General features: G+C 42.5%; 2 protein-coding genes across 13 annotated transcripts in view; one reads left to right on the top strand and one right to left on the bottom strand.

The window, feature by feature from the left end:
* LOC120452045 (tyrosine-protein phosphatase 99A) overlaps positions 1-17,552 on the top strand; it is a 103,272-nt gene extending 85,720 nt beyond the window's left edge. For 2 of the 7 annotated variants that reach the window (XM_039636098.2, XM_039636099.1), the window contains 10 exons: positions 3,267-3,470; positions 4,781-5,061; positions 6,492-6,608; positions 8,123-8,262; positions 13,390-13,679; positions 13,788-14,128; positions 14,185-14,351; positions 14,429-14,984; positions 15,042-15,310; positions 15,375-17,552. In XM_039636098.2, coding sequence (XP_039492032.1) covers positions 3,267-3,470; positions 4,781-5,061; positions 6,492-6,608; positions 8,123-8,262; positions 13,390-13,679; positions 13,788-14,128; positions 14,185-14,351; positions 14,429-14,984; positions 15,042-15,310; positions 15,375-16,398 — 3,389 coding nt within the window. In that variant the 3' untranslated portion in view covers positions 16,399-17,552. Of the gene's footprint in view, positions 1-878; positions 913-3,266; positions 3,471-4,780; positions 5,062-6,491; positions 6,609-7,087; positions 7,127-8,122; positions 8,263-11,177; positions 11,700-13,389; positions 13,680-13,787; positions 14,129-14,184; positions 14,352-14,428; positions 14,985-15,041; positions 15,311-15,374 lie in introns of those variants that run through there. The other 5 variants (XM_039636100.2, XM_039636101.1, XM_044006335.1 and 2 more) reach the window with 5 other exon arrangements.
* The window catches only part of LOC120452046 (uncharacterized protein C2orf42 homolog), a 138,672-nt gene that overhangs the window by 117,283 nt on the left and 2,373 nt on the right, over positions 1-19,016 (bottom strand). The window contains exon 5 of one of the 6 annotated variants that reach the window (XM_039636107.1): positions 5,709-5,727. The exons of 4 other annotated variants lie outside the window; for them this stretch is intronic. The gene's annotated coding sequence lies outside the window, so the exon portion shown is untranslated. Of the gene's footprint in view, positions 1-5,708; positions 5,728-16,418; positions 18,305-19,016 lie in introns of those variants that run through there. One more of the 6 variants, XM_039636104.1, reaches the window with a different exon arrangement.

Below are 19,016 nucleotides of genomic sequence, written 5' to 3'. Positions count from 1 at the left end.
AAAGCTTTGGGGGACAAAACTTTGCAGCATTTTTATTTTTTCACAGCTTGTTGTCGCTGTCGCTGCCTTTTTTATTTTTTTTCTTGCATCCTTTTCGTTTTTGGGCTTTATTTCGCATAATTTTTGCGCCTTTGTGCGAATTCTCGGGGCGGTGGACCCTTTGACGCCATTTGAAAGGCAGTCACCTGAGTTTTTTGCCTTTATTTTTGTTTCGCGTGTGTGTGTTTGTGTGTGATTGTGTTTATTCTCTAATTGTTTGTTTGTTTGCTCGCTCGCTCTTATTTACTCTCCGGCCGTCGCCTTTGTTTAGTTTTTACGTCTGGCCAAATCTGTAAAGCAGCTCGTCGCTCGTAAAGTTGGGCAACAACAATGAGGCACGAGGAGCAACAACTAAATAAGGCATATGGCCAACAACAATGGGGCCCCACTCTTAACTTGTTTTTATATATCTTCATGTTCGAGCCTTAGTTTTCCCTCCTGTTTTCTCCACCTTCTTCTGTTGCTGCTTCTTGCTCTTGGAGCCATTTGTTGCTGTATATATATGAGTTTTTTTCGAGGCTCAGACAACTTAATGCTATTTGCTCCTCACACACACACACACACACAAAAACACCTTGAAGTCCTCGAGCTTCTGCCTGCTTTTGTTTGGAGTTTTTAACAACTTGAGCACGTCGTCGGTATTGGTTTTTCCAGCCACCACACGCGTTTTCCCAGCGATTTCCCACCTCCGACTACATTTTCCTAGTTATATTTTTTCTACTTCCTGCCTTTGCCTTTGTGAAAATAATCACGCGCGCTTTTGAGTGAGCACAGCACCCCCTTAGTTTTCCCAGAATTTAGCTTTCCTTTCCGGATTTTCCTTTGCTTTTTCACACTTGGTTACTTCCGGCGCGATGGCTGAGCAAATAGTGGGTAAGGCGCATCTATTGTTTTCTTTTAATTTGCCCAGACATGTCAAACGTTGCACGAGTTCCTTGAGCCAAACTAAAGGACTAAGGAAGCGAATTTCTAGAAAGGAATGGAATGGAGTCTGCAGTCTGTAGGGAAATTTAATTGCTATTAATTACAATTGATTGTGTCAAAAATACAGAAATACAGCCATTTTGATTGATTGATAGAGCATATCAAAGCGGTTTTTCCTGGGTCTCAATTATTTATGTTTTATTTGCCAAACAAAAACCAATCAGGAGCTTCGAGTGCCCATATAGTCACCTGTCGAGGAGGTGAGGAGCTGGCCAGCTGTCTTCTGCGAGTTGCAAACCTATTAACTTTTCTCTCCCCTTTTCCCATTTTCCCGCTGCTGCAAGGACATTTATCGCTGAGCGAGTGAGTGTGTGTGTGGATGTATGTGTGTGTGGAGCACTTTGTTGCTTAATTGATTTTAATACAAGCTCCCCACTCCTTTTGCGCCATCGGTCCTCAAGTGAGTCGTTCGCCTTCATAGTTCGAGTTCGAGTCTATAAATTGGCTTTTTCCTTTCCCTTTTTGCAGATGCAGCAGCTGCCTGTCCATTTCCCATTTCCATTTCCGTTTGCAATTGCAGGGGCACAGGCCAAGGATGAAGTACAAGAAGAAATTGGAGTGAAACGGGCGGGGGAAATGGAAGTGAAAGGCAAAGGCAAAGGCAAAGAAAGTAGAAATGCCATTTATTGAATTGTATAAATTTCTATACATCGACAGCGACTGTTTATTCTGCCCAGCCAACTGTTCATGTGTGGGCTTCTCTTTTTCTTGCTGGTTTGCACAGAGAGAAATGATACATTTTCTTTATTAGGTATATTACTTTAAGTATAAGTACACAAGCAATATATGGTGTCATACCTTTGGACTTCTTAATAAGCAATGGTAAAACCCTATGTGTAATAACTTCAAAGGAATCGTTTTGAGTTAACTTAAGACCTTCGATTTTCGCTCAGTGCACCAGGCCACTTGGGGTGTGTGTTTGGCTAAGCTTTATCGCATTTGCATGGCAAAAGTCTCGGGCGGAGTAGGGTCAAGTGCCCGTTACCGTTGCTGGTCCCGCCCTCGGGTCACTCATTTGTTCTTTTGATTGCAGAGCGTTTTTGCTCGTTGGCCGGGCTTTTGTTGTATTAGTAAAATAAATTACCATTTAGTGCTTTTTGCCACTTGCACACACACAAAGGCAAGGACCCCCGCAACACACTCACACGCACACACGTACAAGAACCCTTTGGCTGTCACACATGGTCGAGTGTTGTCCTTTGGCTTGCAAATGAAATTATTGCCAGGGCTTTTGCATCCGCCGGTTTGCTGGATTATAAGCCACCATCTGTGTATCTGTGTGTGCCTGTATGGGCGTGTATATGTGTGTATATGTGTGTATCTGTGTGTGTTACCCCACTGGCAAGTGCAGGCCATAATAAATTGCTAGCAATCGCATTTCCGTTTCTTTATGCGCTTCGATTACGATGCGCTTTACTTGCGCCAATTCTTTTCTTCTTTTACCCCTCGTAATTGAATATATAATTTTTTCTCTCCCCTCCCTCTCCCTTGCACACAAACACACACACACACACATTCACAGCACACATACAGGCAAACACACACATGGATCGCCTGCCATTTGAATATAAATTGTTTTATCTGCTGCTGCAAAATATTCATTTCAATTTATTTTACTTTTCTTCATTCGATTGCTCGGCTTCCTGCTCTTTTTACGATTTTGTTTTGCCTGCTCCCGTTTTTTTCTTTATTAAATAAATTATTTATGCATTGTCATTTGGCTTGCCATTTTCTATGCGCAGACACCGCTAAGTATGCCAACATATTTTGTTTACAAATTCGGGATTACTTTTGACAAAGTTGCTGGGTTTGCAGGCGGACTTTTTATACATTAAACAGCTGCGACGACTTTGATAACTCATGAGTTGGGAATCATCTTTTATGGTCGTAAATTATACAAATCAAGGGTACATTCGAAAGTTGTGTGATACGAAAATAATGTAAATATATATACTCTTCATGGAATATATGTATAAGCATTTTAAATATTTAAAATCTAAAAACATATTCTCAATGATTTTTATGCTTTAATTTTAAGATTTTTAAGAGACCATGTTCAAAACTGAAATATCAAAGAGGGTATCTTGTGTTCTACACCCACCCTTAAAAAATACTCCACCACTCCAGTTTGTTTAACTTTGTGGTTCTAAGCCGGAGCATATGCAACATGGCCTAAGAACATGGGCAAATTTAACTTTCGACTTTTGTACTCATCCCCGCACTTTATTTACTCTCATTTGCAGTGCCAAGCAAGCCGCAGAATCTAACCATCTTGGATGTGTCGGCCAACAGCATCACGATGTCCTGGCATCCGCCAAAGAATCAGAACGGAGCCATCGCCGGCTACCATGTGTTCCACATCCACGACAATCAAACTGGCGTGGAAATCGTGAAGAACTCTCGCAATTCGGTCGAAACACTCATTCACTTTGAGCTGCAGAATTTACGTAAGTTTAACTACGTTTTCGGTCACTGTATTATTTTATTTGGGGTTCATTTAGCGAACGTAGGGTAAAAGGTTTTGAAACTTTTAATTTATTCGCTCGATAAGTTCTCGAAAGTCCTGGTCGATCAAATGGATTTCAAGTTGTCCTCGCCGATTGGTGACCCCCGTCAAGTTGCGAACTCGACATTAAACTGTAAGCAGTCGAACGCCCACGTTGTGAAAAGCCCAGCATACTTTTCCGGACCGCCCACGCCGCGAATTGGAAATGGAAAATGGGAACTCCTTGAACCTGCCAGAGGACCTATTATTAGCCATAATTGAGGCTCCAGCCAAATTGTTTGCCAGCTGCTTTGTAATTAAATAGTTGCAAGTGCTCGCTTGCCACTTTCTGTTTGCCAACAACTTTTGACGCTTATAACTTGAACACCACAAAGTCGGCTAATTTTCCTGATTAAGGCGTGAGTTCAGTCTTCTTGGGACGGAGAATACATCCGCAGGATATGCCGCATCAGAAGAAGCTACTTAGGAGGCTCCTGGTGGAAAAGTGCCGTGGTTTTTGGAGGTTTTTAGGCGCCCCCATGCAATTAACTTGCTACAAAGTTATGCACCGCATTCCACATTCTCATGCAGCCACATTGTTTAATTTAATTACACGACTTCGGATGCAGGATGCAGGATGCAGGATGCACATGCTAACTTCTGCTTGCAAATTCCTGGGCAAAGGAGCCTCCTTTTTGCGGCATGCTGGGTCGCCATGGCAACGTTTAATTATTTCCAAATTTAATCCAAGTAGATGTCAGCAGTTTCTCTTGTTAATTAAATCCAATTTAAGCTGACAGCGCCGCTTGAAGCGATCCCTCTTCTTTGCTTTTTGTTTTTCCTCGCCATGAAAAATCAATTCATTGTTATTGTTTCCCCTGTCCCATGCATTTTCGCTGAGTAAAATTTAATTATAAAGCCGCACAGCAACCGCCATCCCGCCATCCAGCCTTCCCCTTCCCCTTCCCCTTCCCCAGCATCCAGTGACATGCGGCGACGCATCTCATAATGAGCAGCGAAAAGGTGGCCACCGCTCAATTTAAGGTGTCAGGTGGCAGGTGCTCCACATACTCGCGGAAAAACAACTGACATTCCCTGGACGTATTTGCGACCAATAAATGCCTCAACTGTCGCATCCAAATGCACTGGACTGAAAATCAGGCAAATTAAAGGCTTACGGAATGCATGTTCTTAAATAATTACTTTTGATTTTCCACTCCCATAGATAGTAGTTTTATATCCTGTATTGCTATATGTAATCACTTTTTTCAGGACCCTACACCGACTACCGTGTGATAGTTAAGGCATTCACCACCAAGAACGAGGGCGAACCCTCCGACCAGATTGCCCAGCGAACGGATGTGGGAGGACCCAGTGCTCCGGCGATTGTGAACCTCACTTGCCACTCCCAGGAGTCGATCACCATTCGGTGGCGACGACCCTACGAGTTCTACAACACCATCGACTTTTACATCATCAAAACGCGTTTGGCTGGCCAGGATACGCATCGGGATATAAGGATTAATGCCTCGGCGAAGGAACTAGAAACTGCCGTAAGTACTAAATTCCAAAAAAAAAAAAAACAATACAAAACGATGCTTAACTAATTTCGAACCTTAAACAATAAGTTTAAACTTTAGATTAGTATTTCCAAAAGATAACTTTTCTACTTTAAAAACACAAGAGCTTGCACGAAATATTTCTGTATAGAGTACCAAAATAAATGTAAGTGAATTAGTCCCTTTGGAGTCTGGCACTAATATGTCATCCGCAAGATTCGACGAAAATAAAAGAGTTTCCCGCGCTGTTAGCCAACATTTTAGTTGGCCTGCCAAGTGGGCAACATTTGTTGTTTGTTGTCCACCCTACGATATGTCAATCGAGTCGGCTTATCGCGGCCATTTGGCCCGGTCTGCGGCCCATAAAAAGCGAAAAGTTCTATGATAAACGGCCTAATACAGACAGATATTCGGGCGGGCTAACAAAAAAAAAAGGGGGAGCAGCAGTAATAATTGCATTTTTATGCAGCAAACAACAAACGGCATAGAATAAAACCCACCTGCCACGGTACCTGTAAATATTTTATACAAATTCCACATGAAAAAAATGCAACATGCACACACACACCCATTGAAATCCGCCCACCTGCGAAAATAAATTAAATTTATGTTGTTTTTCCTGTCCGCCTTTGTGCTGCGTCTTCCCTTTTTATTTAGCGCCTGAAATGGATGGCACAAAAAATAAAACACGTCAAAAGTAAATAAATAAAAATAAAAAGTTTGTCGAGGGAAATGTGGCGAGGCAAACAAATTTCGCAACAATAAAATGTTATCATACACATAGCTGACTTTTTCCATATCTGAAAACTAGTTGGATCCTTGTTTGGTCCTGTTTTTTCTCCCCCCTTTAGAATCCCCTTTTTTTGTGGCTCCTCTGTCGCCCGACTTTTGTTTTTGGACAGTTAAAAATATTTTTGTAATTGAAATATTCTGCAGCGGCAAACAAGCTTGCTGTTGAACAACTAAACAACAGAAATGGCAATAATTTTACCTTTGTTTTTCATTGTTAGTTTGCGAATATGAATGCCAAATATTTAGCTTTTCCGTATCAAGGAGACAGAATTCGAAGTTAAACGGAAACTAAATTAGAAATGTTCCACATACGCGAGGGAAAATTCTTGTTTGGATAAACTAAATTAGTTAAACAAAGAGTAGTATACATTTAAGAAATTTGATGACGCGTTTTTATTAACTGGAGGAATTTTGAGCAGTCAAATGTCAAAGTGCTAGAAAATGGAAAGCAGCTTAATTATTATAAGAAGTATTTGAATGTATGAAAACAAAAAAATATTTAAAAGCCAGGCTTTTTCTGACGATTCGTATTAAAATAATATTTCCTTAAGTCTTTTTATATTTAAAGTTGGAATTTATATTTGCATTAAAACAGGATACTAACACTACATCTCTTGTTTATTCCCTTGCAGATGATTCTTCAAAACCTAACAACCAACTCGTACTACGAGGTCAAAGTGGCAGCGGCAACGTTCAGTGTCATAAATCCAAAGAAAATTGTGCTGGGCAAATTCTCGGAGTCAAGGATTGTAAGTAGCGCATGAAGATATCAAGTGCAATCCGCAGAGCGAACCAACACCTGCCACATGGCGGAAAAACTTGGCATTTTCTTTTGGGGCGGGCCGCAACGGTGGCAGGGGCGGTGGGTGGAGATGCGAGGCAGTGGGCGTGGCACGCCATAAAGTTGGCAGCCTCGCCGTTGTCAGTTTCCATATCAGATTACATGTCCAAAAAGGAAGCAGGCTGCTTCTATTTTGCGGAGTAGGTGTTACAGAAAACTTATTTTGTTGCGAAAATTCCAAATTTTCCTGGGCAAAATATTCCGAGTATGTTGCTGTACTGCTCATGTAACTTTACCTTTTTATGCGCCTTTCTATTTTGTTTCTTTGCATTATTGAGTTCTTGCCGAACGGACCCCGGGGCGTATGCGTAATGTGAATCTTAGACGCATTTAATGGACTTCGTACAACAATGAGTATCGTCACCACTTTAACATGGTCTGCACTACAAGAAATTATGCGAAATGTCAAAACGACGAACTCCATTTGTAATTCGATTATTTTATGTATGAAATAACAATGTGGCTGCTTAAATAAAGCTCTTAAAGGCATTCTAACCAACATTTCACATTCAGAACTGTGAACAATTGCAGAAAGAAATAGTTAAAAGATGTAGATTTTTCGCTGAACATGTAGTGGTAAAACCATCTCCTTTGAAAAACAAGGAAGGCTTTTTCCTGTGCACCTGCGTTTATTGACATTTCAAGCTGTCATAACAACATCCTTAATGACATTCCACACAAACGCAGACGCACACACACAAGCCGCAAACTTTGTTGCATGCATAAAATATAATCCAAAGTTGTGGCAGAAATATAACAATTTAGTTGACCTCAAGTTTCTGGCCAGAGGGTGGGGGTGGGGGGTCAACTGGGCGGGGCCCACGCCCTCATAAGTATGCAGCAATATTTTTCGTGGTTCTAGCTACCTTCGCTCCTCCCCACCGTTCTACCTCCCACTCATTCATAATTCATTGCCATTGTTGTTGTTGGCCCGCCTGAATTTCAAGTGGCCTGCACCTTTTGGCCGCATTTACATGGCCCGCTGCCATTTTCCGCTCGGCGCACACAAAAAGTGCCCCACCTACCCGCGAAATGGCGCTCATTTAAATCCTTTCTTCTTCGGGTGGCAGCAAAAATCGTATGCAAAATGCGGAAATAAACAAGCGCAAATAAAGAGTGCGCGAAAAACAAACAAAAGCCAGCGGAAAATCAACAAAAAAAATACATTTCCAGTATGATGATAACTGAGGCACACACACATTTGTAACGCATTCGCTTCATACGAGTAAACATAACACAAATGTTGTCAACATTTTAGCTTTGTTTTTCGGATGATGCAATTGATAGTATGCTTTATATGCCAGTGCCTTTCATTGGAAATGAAGTTTGCCAATTTGGAGTTATTGATTCCAATACTTAATGTGCTGGTTATAAAAAACTACCCCTTTTTTTCAAATAAATTTTCTTCTTTTCTGCAAACAGATTCAACTGCAACCGAACTGCGAGAAACTGCAACCGCTGCTGCGGCAGTCGCATAATGACTACAACCTGGCCGTTTTGGTGGGCATCATCTTCAGCTGCTTCGGCATTATCCTAATCATCATGGCCTTCTTCCTGTGGAGGTAAGTGGCGCTCTGTGCCGTGATTTCACAAACTGAGTCCTAAAATAAAACCCAAGTTATAGCTGAAACAAGTGCAGATGCAGCAGCTGCATTCTCGAGACAGTGGCGTGCAGTTCCATAAATAAATCTGGGAAAGTGTTGTCAAAGTGCTGAGTGCAAAACCCTGTACTCCCACTCCCTTGATGGAATTTAGAATTTAAAAATAAACCAAAAAGAAACCAGGGACAGCAAATCGAGTCAGTTGCAGCTATAGAATCTATAGGTTCTCCCAACTTGGAGAAGTGAAAAATTCTCGGAATTTGTGCTTATAATGGTTCGTGATTATTCCTCATTAGAAAAATTATCTTTGTTGCGCTACTGACTTCATTAAATGGCATACTTATCCAATTACCAAATGAAATGCAGAAAAAACCAGTAATCCTTTTGCCACATCCTTTTAGACCAATTCATAATTAAGGCAATAACTCGACCATTTCTGTCCTCTTTTTTGAGCAAACAGCAAATACCAGATACCACGAACTTAAAAGGGAAGGTGGGTCACTCTCATATTTCCTGGAAATGTTAATTAAAATTCAAATCGAAAAAAAACACAAGAGTCCGAGGCGAAGCCAAAGACAAAGACAAGCAAAACAATTTTAAGTTACTTAAAATCTTTATTAAATGTAAAAGTGGTTAACCCATTGGCCAGAACCCGGGAATCCCCATTTCCATCCCCATCCCCATCCCCATCCTCCACATCCGGATACGGATTCGCATTTGCCGGAGGCAATTGCAAACATTTGAGACGACAAAATGTGTTGGGGAAAATGAAAAGCGTTTTTATACCAAGCCAACTTCAATGGAAGGAATTTTGCATATTTTCTCTGTCGAAGCGATTTTTTATGCTGCCGCGAGTATGCCAAATGAAAGTTACCACGCCCACCACCATCCTTTTCCTCTTTTTTTTTTACCCCTTCTCGGGTTCCCTAACAAATTAATGCCATTTTATTTATTTTTTACAAATACCCTGCGAGCAGAGCAGAACGCAAAACAGCGTGAGGAGCTGGAAAAGCAGAAGGTTGGAGTGTTGCCATCCCATTCTTCAAGTTACCCAAGTTTTAGAGCGGAAAAAATTATATTTTATTAAGCAAACAAAGGCGAATTTCTACAATTTCCTTTTCAATGCAAACAAATCCAAAGTGGCGACTGGGTGAGAGGTAGCCAGAACAAAAGTCGTCAGGCAGTTAAAAAAAAAAAATGGGGGATAAAAAGGAAGGAAAAACCGAGGAAAGCGGTGGGAAAACATGAAAAGAAGGGTTTTCGCGTATTCTGCGTGAGTGAGAGGAAATCTTTTTGCCGAACTCAATACGCGGCTCTTGGCAAAATCATTTACATTTGCATTTACTTTTCCGTCTTGCCATCTCTGCAGAGCACTAATCAACGTTTAGTGGCTGCCACTGGAGGCACGAATGCCACAAAGTCAAGGGGTGTGGAATTTATTTTAATAACCGCTGGGGCAGGCTTACTAAGTACTAACCACACACTCTGGAAAACTGGCAACTTGGGCGCCAAGTGGAAATACTTTGCACTTTCTTGTGGCAACAATTTGCTGCCAGCAGCGATAACCATCATTTTTAGCCAAGGAAAAGCTCTCTTTGCAACAGGAAAATAGTTTAGCGAATAACTTAGACGTCATGCAGTAAATCATTATTGTGCGGTTTTATTCCAGGCATCTATATAAACTTAGGAATTCTCGTCTATCTATTTGCGGGCAATGGATATCTGGTAGTCGAGCTGACAGCGTTCTCTTCTTAAATGATGAAACTTATAAGTCTAAATTTGCACCAGAAATGGGAAAACAAGATGAAAGGACTTGAAGGAAGAGTAGTTCAAAACAATTTTCCATTTGCATTTACACACCGAATTATAAAAAGCTGTTCTCGCTATCGAGAACCCACCGTGCGTGGACTTGTGTGTTACTTTTTCATAACGGATGCAGTTGCGAACATTGTTTTTGTGTCGACGGCTTTATTTGCTGGCAAATGTGTGTGCGCGTGTCTGGTTTTTCGAATAGAACTTTTCCCTATGCCGAAAATAGAATGTCGAGTAGAGAGTCGGACAAGAAATTGTTTTTGGACAACGTATTGGTAACTGTTGCCAAAAAAAAGTTCCATTTCATGACAACGTTGCAAAAAGTCAAAGTGTGCATGGTGTGTTGGGTGTGGGTGGTGCGGAAAAGGGACAGTTTTCCACTAGTTTTTCCCAATTTCCCTTCCTTTGCACTGACTTTAGCAACGCTATCGATGAACCAACTGCCAGCGTTATCAACTTTCCATGGGCAAACACCGCCCAATGCAACTTTTATTGAGGAAGTTGTCTGGCCCAATCGATCGATTAACAAATATTGATTACCCACAAGGCAGTAAGCATTTGCAATTAATAAATTAACCACTTTGCTGGACAGCAACAGTAGCGCACAACAGTAGAGTTAATTAAGCAAACACGGGAGAGAAAATGCATTACAATTGTAAATTGAAAAGGTCGAATCAATGTCACATACAGATAGGATTAACTGCAGTACTTTAACTGGAATTGTCACAGTTTATACTTCCTACAAGCACCACATAAGAATATTACTTATATTTATAAATGGGTATTTCTTTTCTTCAATTTAAAATATAATTTCAGAAAAAAAAATTATTTTTAATTACATATATTAGTAAACATTCTTAAGCAATGGTCACTGTAGCAAAGTGGGAAGGGCAACTGGCTTTTTACGACTGGCAGTAAAAACGTGCCAGTTGTTATCAAACAGCTGATGAGGCAAAGCTCGAAAAGCTCGCTCACTTCATCATTTTCTATATCTCTCAGTCGGGTTAAAGATCGGGGTACTGAGGAAAAGCTCCGTCACCGCGCCGATCGCCAATTGCCCAGAGTTCAGTTCTCCAAAGCACGCGCCTCTATAAGCACGCAGATCCAAAGATACTTCGGTGGCACCCAACAAAAAAAAAACAGAAAGAAACGAAAAAAAACGGCACAATAATAAACCTTATCAATAAACAACGCTGTGAAAGAAGAGCGATAAGTGCCGAGAGACACCTGTAGTGTACTAATTTCGTCACAACAACGGCCTCATTGAGACAAATATTGTGCTAGAGTGTGTGTTTGCTGTTATTGCGTACTATTTTTGCAGTGAACTGGCGACACTGCAGTTGCCAATATGACGTATGACGTAATTTGTGCCAATATGTAGGCGAAGATCGCGGGTACACGCAGCGAAAAAAGGGCGGCGCATGCAACGCCATTCCAGTGGAGGCACACACAATGTCGGTTGGCGGGGGAAAGCGCTGCAGCAGCAGCCCCATGCTGCATGCCACATCGGAAATTGCTGGTGCAACTGCAAGTGCCACACCGCCGCGTCTGTTGCGCCGCAAGTCGCAGCGCGGAAATTGGTTTACGTAAGTTTTTCGCAGCCCTCACGTGTTTGCCCAACTAAACGACGAAAATCATAAAGATTTATTAACAAAAAGCCAGGTTGCATATCAAATGGCTGGCTCAGAGCTGCGAGCGGAAGTTGACAAATATAAATAAATACGATTTTTTGGTGCGTAATAGAGACGCGAGAAAAACAACAAATGTCTACAATAAACAAGCGCAGAAGTCAAGAAAAACATATGTAAATATATGTGCATACTCTATGTGGCGGCGGAATTTCTTATTTTCTAGTCGGTTTTTTCCCCCATTTCGTTACTATTTACTTTGCCGTCGACAGCCAAAGTAAACAAAAGCCGCATGGCCATCTCCCGTTGATAAGAATTATTGAAATAATTATCAAAGTTCTCGATTCGCCAGTTGGCCAGTTTGCCAGTTCGAGTTTTGTTTATGCCTCCCAAACTTCGCAGAGTAAACAGAAAGCAAGTTCTTCAGAAATTCCAACGACGACAGATCAGTATCGCTTTCAAAACACTCAGGAATGGAGAGCAAATCTTGGAAAACAAACTTTTAGTCATGGAATTGCTGATGGGGAAATGTGTGAGTTGGTTGGGCGATAAGCAACCCTAAAGAATAAGAAATAAATAATTTATATTTATTTCTGTGTGAAACGCTGTACTTTACAATGGCTAGAAATTTATTAAAAGATTATTCAAACTAGATGTCATTGATTTTGCTTTAGAACACTTTAAGCGGAAACTGTCCGTATTTTCTGGGGAAATAATCGATTTGTATCAATACAATACAATACCATTCAGATCAAGATTACGAGAGCAATATTCTTAGCAAAGTGCAACGAGCCACAACACGAAACAGAATGAAAAGTTGGCAGTACAGTGCGGACGACTGAGTTGCCATTATGTCGTGCACTTTCTCCCAAGGCTGCGGAATCCCGCAGTGAAATGGAGGCAAACTTTGCTGGGAAGTTGCCAAGTTGTGCTGGCTGGTCGAGTGCACTTGTAGGCGAAACTTGGTCCAAAGTTCTGCGCGCTCCTTGTAATCGCTTAAGCCAATTACAAAAACTTAACCTCAATTTGTGTATAGCAATTGAACGGGCATAATGCCTGTCCGCCTTTTCCCCATCATTGTCACTCATTTGCCGCAGCTTGGGGCCACTGGAGAGTGTCCTGCCGAAAGGATTCAGTCGGTCTCTCCTCACGCCTGACTGCCAGCGAATGCCATTAGTGCTGACCACCACCCACTTTCTGCTATCTAGCCACCAACTGCTCCTGCAGCATTTTCACCTGCTTATTTATGCATTCTGATTTTGTTAGGAGCTTGTCGTCGGCCACGCCCACCTGACACCTTTCGCTGATTCGCCCTAACAGATTGCAGCTGCTTCATAGTTTCCAGGGCTCACAACTGTGGCAAAGAAAATCATGTTCTCCCTGTTAAATAGAATTTACACTCCTGGCAAAGTAGCCTGCCTTTTGTAAGGAGACTTTTGCCGCTGGTCAGTGAGAATTCCGCTCCAGGCAACTAATGGGATTGAGTTTGAAGAACACAGTATATTTAGGTTAATGGGAACAGGCAATACTAGGACACTGTATTTATATTTCTACTGAGAAGTGGTTAATTTAGAGATGAAAAGTCACTACAAGACTCTTTCGTGGACAATCCTTTTTAACACCTGGCATTTCCTTTCACTCCTTTCAGCAGAAAGTGCTTCCATGCGGCCTACTACTACCTGGACGACCCGCCACACCATCCAAATGCCCCTCAGGTGGACTGGGAAGTGCCCGTGAAGATTGGCGATGAGATCCGCGCAGCTGTGCCCGTAAACGAGTTCGCCAAGCACGTGGCTTCACTGCACGCGGATGGGGACATTGGATTCAGCCGGGAGTACGAGGCCATCCAGAACGAGTGCATCAGCGATGATCTGCCATGTGAGCACTCGCAGCATCCGGAGAACAAACGCAAGAATCGCTATCTCAACATCACAGCCTGTAAGTCGTAGCTCTATTAGATAACTACTTTTTATGACTGCAAGCTTTCATAACGTAATGGGTTTTTTTATGACGAATAATTATTGTTAAATTGCTTGTAAATCACAGATGACCACAGTCGGGTGCACTTGCATCCCACACCGGGACAAAAGAAGAACCTGGACTACATCAATGCCAACTTCATCGATGGCTACCAAAAGGGACATGCCTTCATCGGCACCCAGGGTCCCCTGCCCGACACCTTCGATTGCTTTTGGCGCATGATCTGGGAGCAGCGGGTGGCCATCATAGTGATGATCACCAATCTGGTGGAGCGCGGCAGGCGCAAGTGCGACATGTACTGGCCGAAGGATGGGGTGGAGACCTACGGCGTGATCCAGGTCAAGCTCATCGAGGAGGAGGTCATGTCCACCTACACTGTGCGCACCCTGCAGATCAAGCACTTGAAGGTGGGTCTACTTTAAATGGCTTCAAAAGTTCGCATAACTAACAATATATATCTCAGCTCAAGAAGAAGAAGCAGTGCAATACCGAGAAGCTGGTCTATCAGTATCACTACACCAACTGGCCCGACCACGGCACCCCGGATCATCCCCTTCCTGTGCTCAACTTTGTCAAGAAATCCTCGGCCGCCAATCCCGCAGAGGCTGGTCCCATAGTCGTGCACTGCAGGTGGGCTAACTTACTCTATTGAAGATCCATAGTATTCAATCTATAGTTACTATGTTATATTTTAAATTCCATTTTAGCGCTGGCGTCGGTCGCACTGGCACCTACATCGTCCTGGACGCCATGCTCAAGCAGATCCAGCAGAAGAACATCGTCAACGTCTTTGGCTTCCTGCGCCACATTCGTGCGCAGAGGAACTTCCTGGTGCAAACCGAGGAGCAGTACATATTCCTGCACGACGCTCTGGTGGAGGCCATCGCCTCAGGGGAGACCAATCTGATGGCCGAGCAGGTGGAGGAGCTGAAGAACTGCACTCCCTACCTGGAGCAGCAGTACAAGAACATCATACAGTTCCAGCCGAAGGACATACACATTGCATCCGCCATGAAGCAGGTGAACTCGATCAAGAACCGCGGCGCCATCTTCCCCATCGAGGGCAGTCGGGTGCACTTGACGCCCAAGCCGGGCGAGGATGGCAGCGATTATATCAACGCCTCCTGGCTTCACGGCTTCCGGCGGCTGCGGGACTTTATAGTCACTCAGCATCCCATGGCGCACACGATAAAGGACTTCTGGCAGATGGTCTGGGACCACAATGCACAGACCGTCGTGCTGCTCTCATCCCTAGACGATATAGTAGGTTGAATAGGATTGCTCATCGAATCGTGACACTAATCCTAATGTACTCCACAGAACTTTGCCCAGTTTTGGCCGGATGAGGCCACGCCCATCGAGAGCGATCATTATCGCGTCAAGTTTCTGAACAAGACCAACAAGAGCGACTATGTGAGCCGCGACTTTGTCATCCAGTCGATACAAGACGACTACGAGCTGACGGTCAAGATGCTCCACTGTCCCAGTTGGCCGGAGATGTCCAATCCCAACAGCATCTACGACTTCATCGTCGATGTGCACGAGCGCTGCAACGACTACCGCAATGGACCCATCGTCATTGTGGACAGGTGAGTTTAGGACGCGCTTTTTATGGTTATAAAGTCATCACAAATCGTTTCATCGTTCCCGTAGATATGGTGGCGCCCAGGCGTGCACCTTCTGCGCCATCTCGTCGCTGGCCATCGAGATGGAGTACTGCAGCACGGCGAATGTGTACCAGTACGCGAAGCTGTACCACAACAAGCGACCCGGGGTGTGGACATCCAGCGAGGACATTCGTGTCATCTACAACATACTTTCATTTTTGCCTGGCAATTTGAACCTGCTGAAGCGCACGGCGCTTCGGACTGAATTCGAGGATGTGACAACGGCCACGCCGGATCTCTATAGCAAAATATGCAGCAATGGTAATGTTCCACAGCATGTCATACTGCAGCAGCAGCAGCTGCACATGCTGCAGTTGCAGCAGCAACACCTAGAGACACAGCAGCAGCAGCAACAGCAGCAGCAGCAGCAACAACAGACAGCACTCAATGAGACAGTCAGCACACCGCACACCGATACTAATCCAAGCCTCTTGCCCATTCTGTCATTGCTACCGCCCACAGTCGCTCCTCTGTCCTCCAGTTCATCCATCACACCACCACCACCAAGTACTCCAACACCATCCCCACAAACCATCCAACTGCCATCGCCATCAGACCTGACCCACCAGATCTCACCCACAGTCGCCCATGCAGCAACACCAGCCACGCCAGCCACTGCAACTGCAAGTGCGAATGCATCACCAACGACTCCAACGACACCAACAGTCCCATCCACAATACCGACAATAACACCACTCGCATCCCAGAACAGTTTAACCCTTACTAATGCCAATTTCCATACTGTTACTAACAACGCTGCTGATCTGATGGAACATCAACAACAACAAATGCTGGCCCTGATGCAACAACAAACCCAACTGCAACAACAATACAACACGCACCAACATCACAACAACATCGGTGACCTGACATCGGTGATGAACAATGCGGACAACTCACCAACCTGCTCCTCACCAACGACAACGATCACCAACAACAATAATATTACGAACAACAACGTCACAAGCGCAGCGGCGACAGATGCTCAAAACCTAGATATTGTAGGCTAAACTAAAGATAAATTTACATATTTACAGAGAGGGAATTTAAATCATTTTATAAATGTTTAAATATAAATACTTAACTTTAAACCTTACACCTACGTACATAGCGATGTATTTATTAACCTTTAAGTCGTTTAAGTGAGTGCAGAGCGTCTAGCGCTGTGTCCATAAATTATTCGTTCACCCTGTAAGCTCATGTTTTACTTTAACTTTATAACTTATGCCCCCCTCCCCTCAATTAGTTTTCCCCTACTAAAACTATTTAAATTATTTCGTCTTGTGTAGTTTTTTATATCGTAAACATAGGTTTTTATACAGCATACTTTACCCACATTTAGTCACAAGGGAAAAACATGAAGCGACAGAAAGTCAGAAGCCGTAAAAGCAGTAAAGAACAAAAAAAATAATCGCAAATCTAAAGTGGAAACGTAGCAAAATGCACAAATTGAACAAGTAGAGTTAATAACATATTTGTCTAATCATTTATATACGCTGATTACATATAACTAACGTTAAATGCAGGCTAATGCTGCACACACTTGTGCCATGATTTTTTAAGCCCCCCAAAAGCTCCTATTAAAGTAATGATTATTAGTTGAATTGCCGAATTAACTAACCTAGAGTTTAGTTGAGCTGAGCAACTTTTTGCATTTCGAATCGATTCAGTCCGTCCTAGTATCTGTTATTCTTTTTGCCTTTTAATCAATTGGTTCCAGTTTAAATGCAGTTCAATACAAAATAAAGACAAACTCAAGCAAACCTAGCTACAAATTAATTGCGAATTTAGTGGGCAATACGCCGAGTTACCGAGCACTTTACACCACACATCACTGTAAATCCCAATCAAGCTAAAAAAAATCACACGATTTCCGCACAAAGCACCAGGCATCACGAAAATTTGTAAATACAGCCAAGGCCGGAAAACAGATAGGCAGATAAAAGATACTGTAAAAATGTGGTCAAAAGTGGCCTGAAAACTTAAACCCATCACTCTGCAAAGCTATTAAGCTAATAAGCTAATAATATTGTAAAAATAAAAAAGTAAAGTAAGCAACGGCGACAACTAAGTGTAAATCTGCAAGTAGTCGCAAGCAAAGTATTATTAAAATATACGATACATGTGAAAAGCGAGATAAAAGAAAATCCCAATGAAAACTCAAGTTTAAGTTTTGTTTTCCTCTATCGATGCACAGGGTGTTTCCACGTTACAACGTTTCCATGTTTCCCCATATTTGATAGACCCGACTAACAGCGTAATATTAACCTGTACAGTTCTTAAAGTTAGCCCCGGATGTGGATACGAATTAGGCTTAAACCTAGCACTCTGAATTGCCATGGCTAATGGTCTGGCAGTTGTCCAGATCGGGCAGATAGCAAGTATATCTCCCCACACCACAGCAAAGCGAGTAGAGCGCAAGTAATTTAGTAAATATTTTTACATTTTATATGTAAAGTATTAGTGGAAATGAAGAAACATAAGAAACGATAAACAAACATGTTTTAAAGACTGGTTTTTTGTACACTTTAACTTGAATAAGCATGTATACTGATTATGTAAATTAACGAATGTCAAAGGTCCTTCAGTTTCCCCCCTTCCCCGCCAACATCCATCCCGTGTCCACCCCACAATCGCATGTAGTCAGACTACTTGAGGATGCAGACCCCGTAGATTCGGGCTCGATTCGGGTGGAAGGGAGGAGAGCACCCTTCAATCTGATCGTATCAATCCAATCATTTGTCAGCTGATACCAAATAGGCGACTCTACATATTAACCAACTAACCAACTAATGACCAATTTTGTGAGATTATGTTTCTTAGGCACTAGACCCGACTTAGGCTAAGACTACTTATACGCTAGGAGGGCTTGTAAATTTCTCATACTGACACCGGCAATGGTAACAAATGCTTCATCTGTAATATAACAACAAGAATCATATTATTTCGATACGATATACGATATTGAAAAACCAAAAACTATGCATTTTAACTGTTAAACACATAAATAGTAGTACGTACGATGAAACTATAGGTGGATATGGATATTTCTATGCATTATGTACATAATGTTGTAAGTGTGCGATGTACGTCGCAGCCAAAGAAAAGCTTAATCAACCGCATTGCGATGGAGCAATGATCACACAGAGTTCTACCGAAATCCCCCAATTAAAAAGTGCACACTCTTTTCGAGCAAATGGAAAACTTTCCAAGACTAAACTACCTTCACACATTAACTAAAGTAATTGAGAATGATACAAAACCACAGATGCAACAGATTATCTAATTGACGGTGTTATGCAATTTATAAATGTGATGAATGTCAAAGTTAAGCGTAAACAATTTAAAAAAAAAAACCAAGAAAATACAAAAGATACAAAAAAAAACAAAGAATTATTAAAAACGATTCATGAGAAAGAGCTGGATGTAGCGAGAACTTAAGTAAGCATGCCCACGATTTTAGAGCTAAGCAAATAGATAAAGATACAGATACCCAGAGGCAGACCATAGATTTAAAAGAACGAAGCATTTGCCCCAGATCCTGACAGGATCTGTCAGGAGGTCCTGAAAGTAGGGACTTTCCCGCAGCTTGTAGAGGCCACTGCAGCAGGAGGATGCGACACAAAGA

Source organism: Drosophila santomea, chromosome 3R, assembly GCF_016746245.2.
Source record: "Drosophila santomea strain STO CAGO 1482 chromosome 3R, Prin_Dsan_1.1, whole genome shotgun sequence".
Taxonomy (NCBI): domain Eukaryota; kingdom Metazoa; phylum Arthropoda; class Insecta; order Diptera; family Drosophilidae; genus Drosophila; species Drosophila santomea.
The sequence above is the reverse complement of the archived record's forward strand: the minus strand, read 5'-3'. Positions and strand labels throughout refer to the sequence as shown.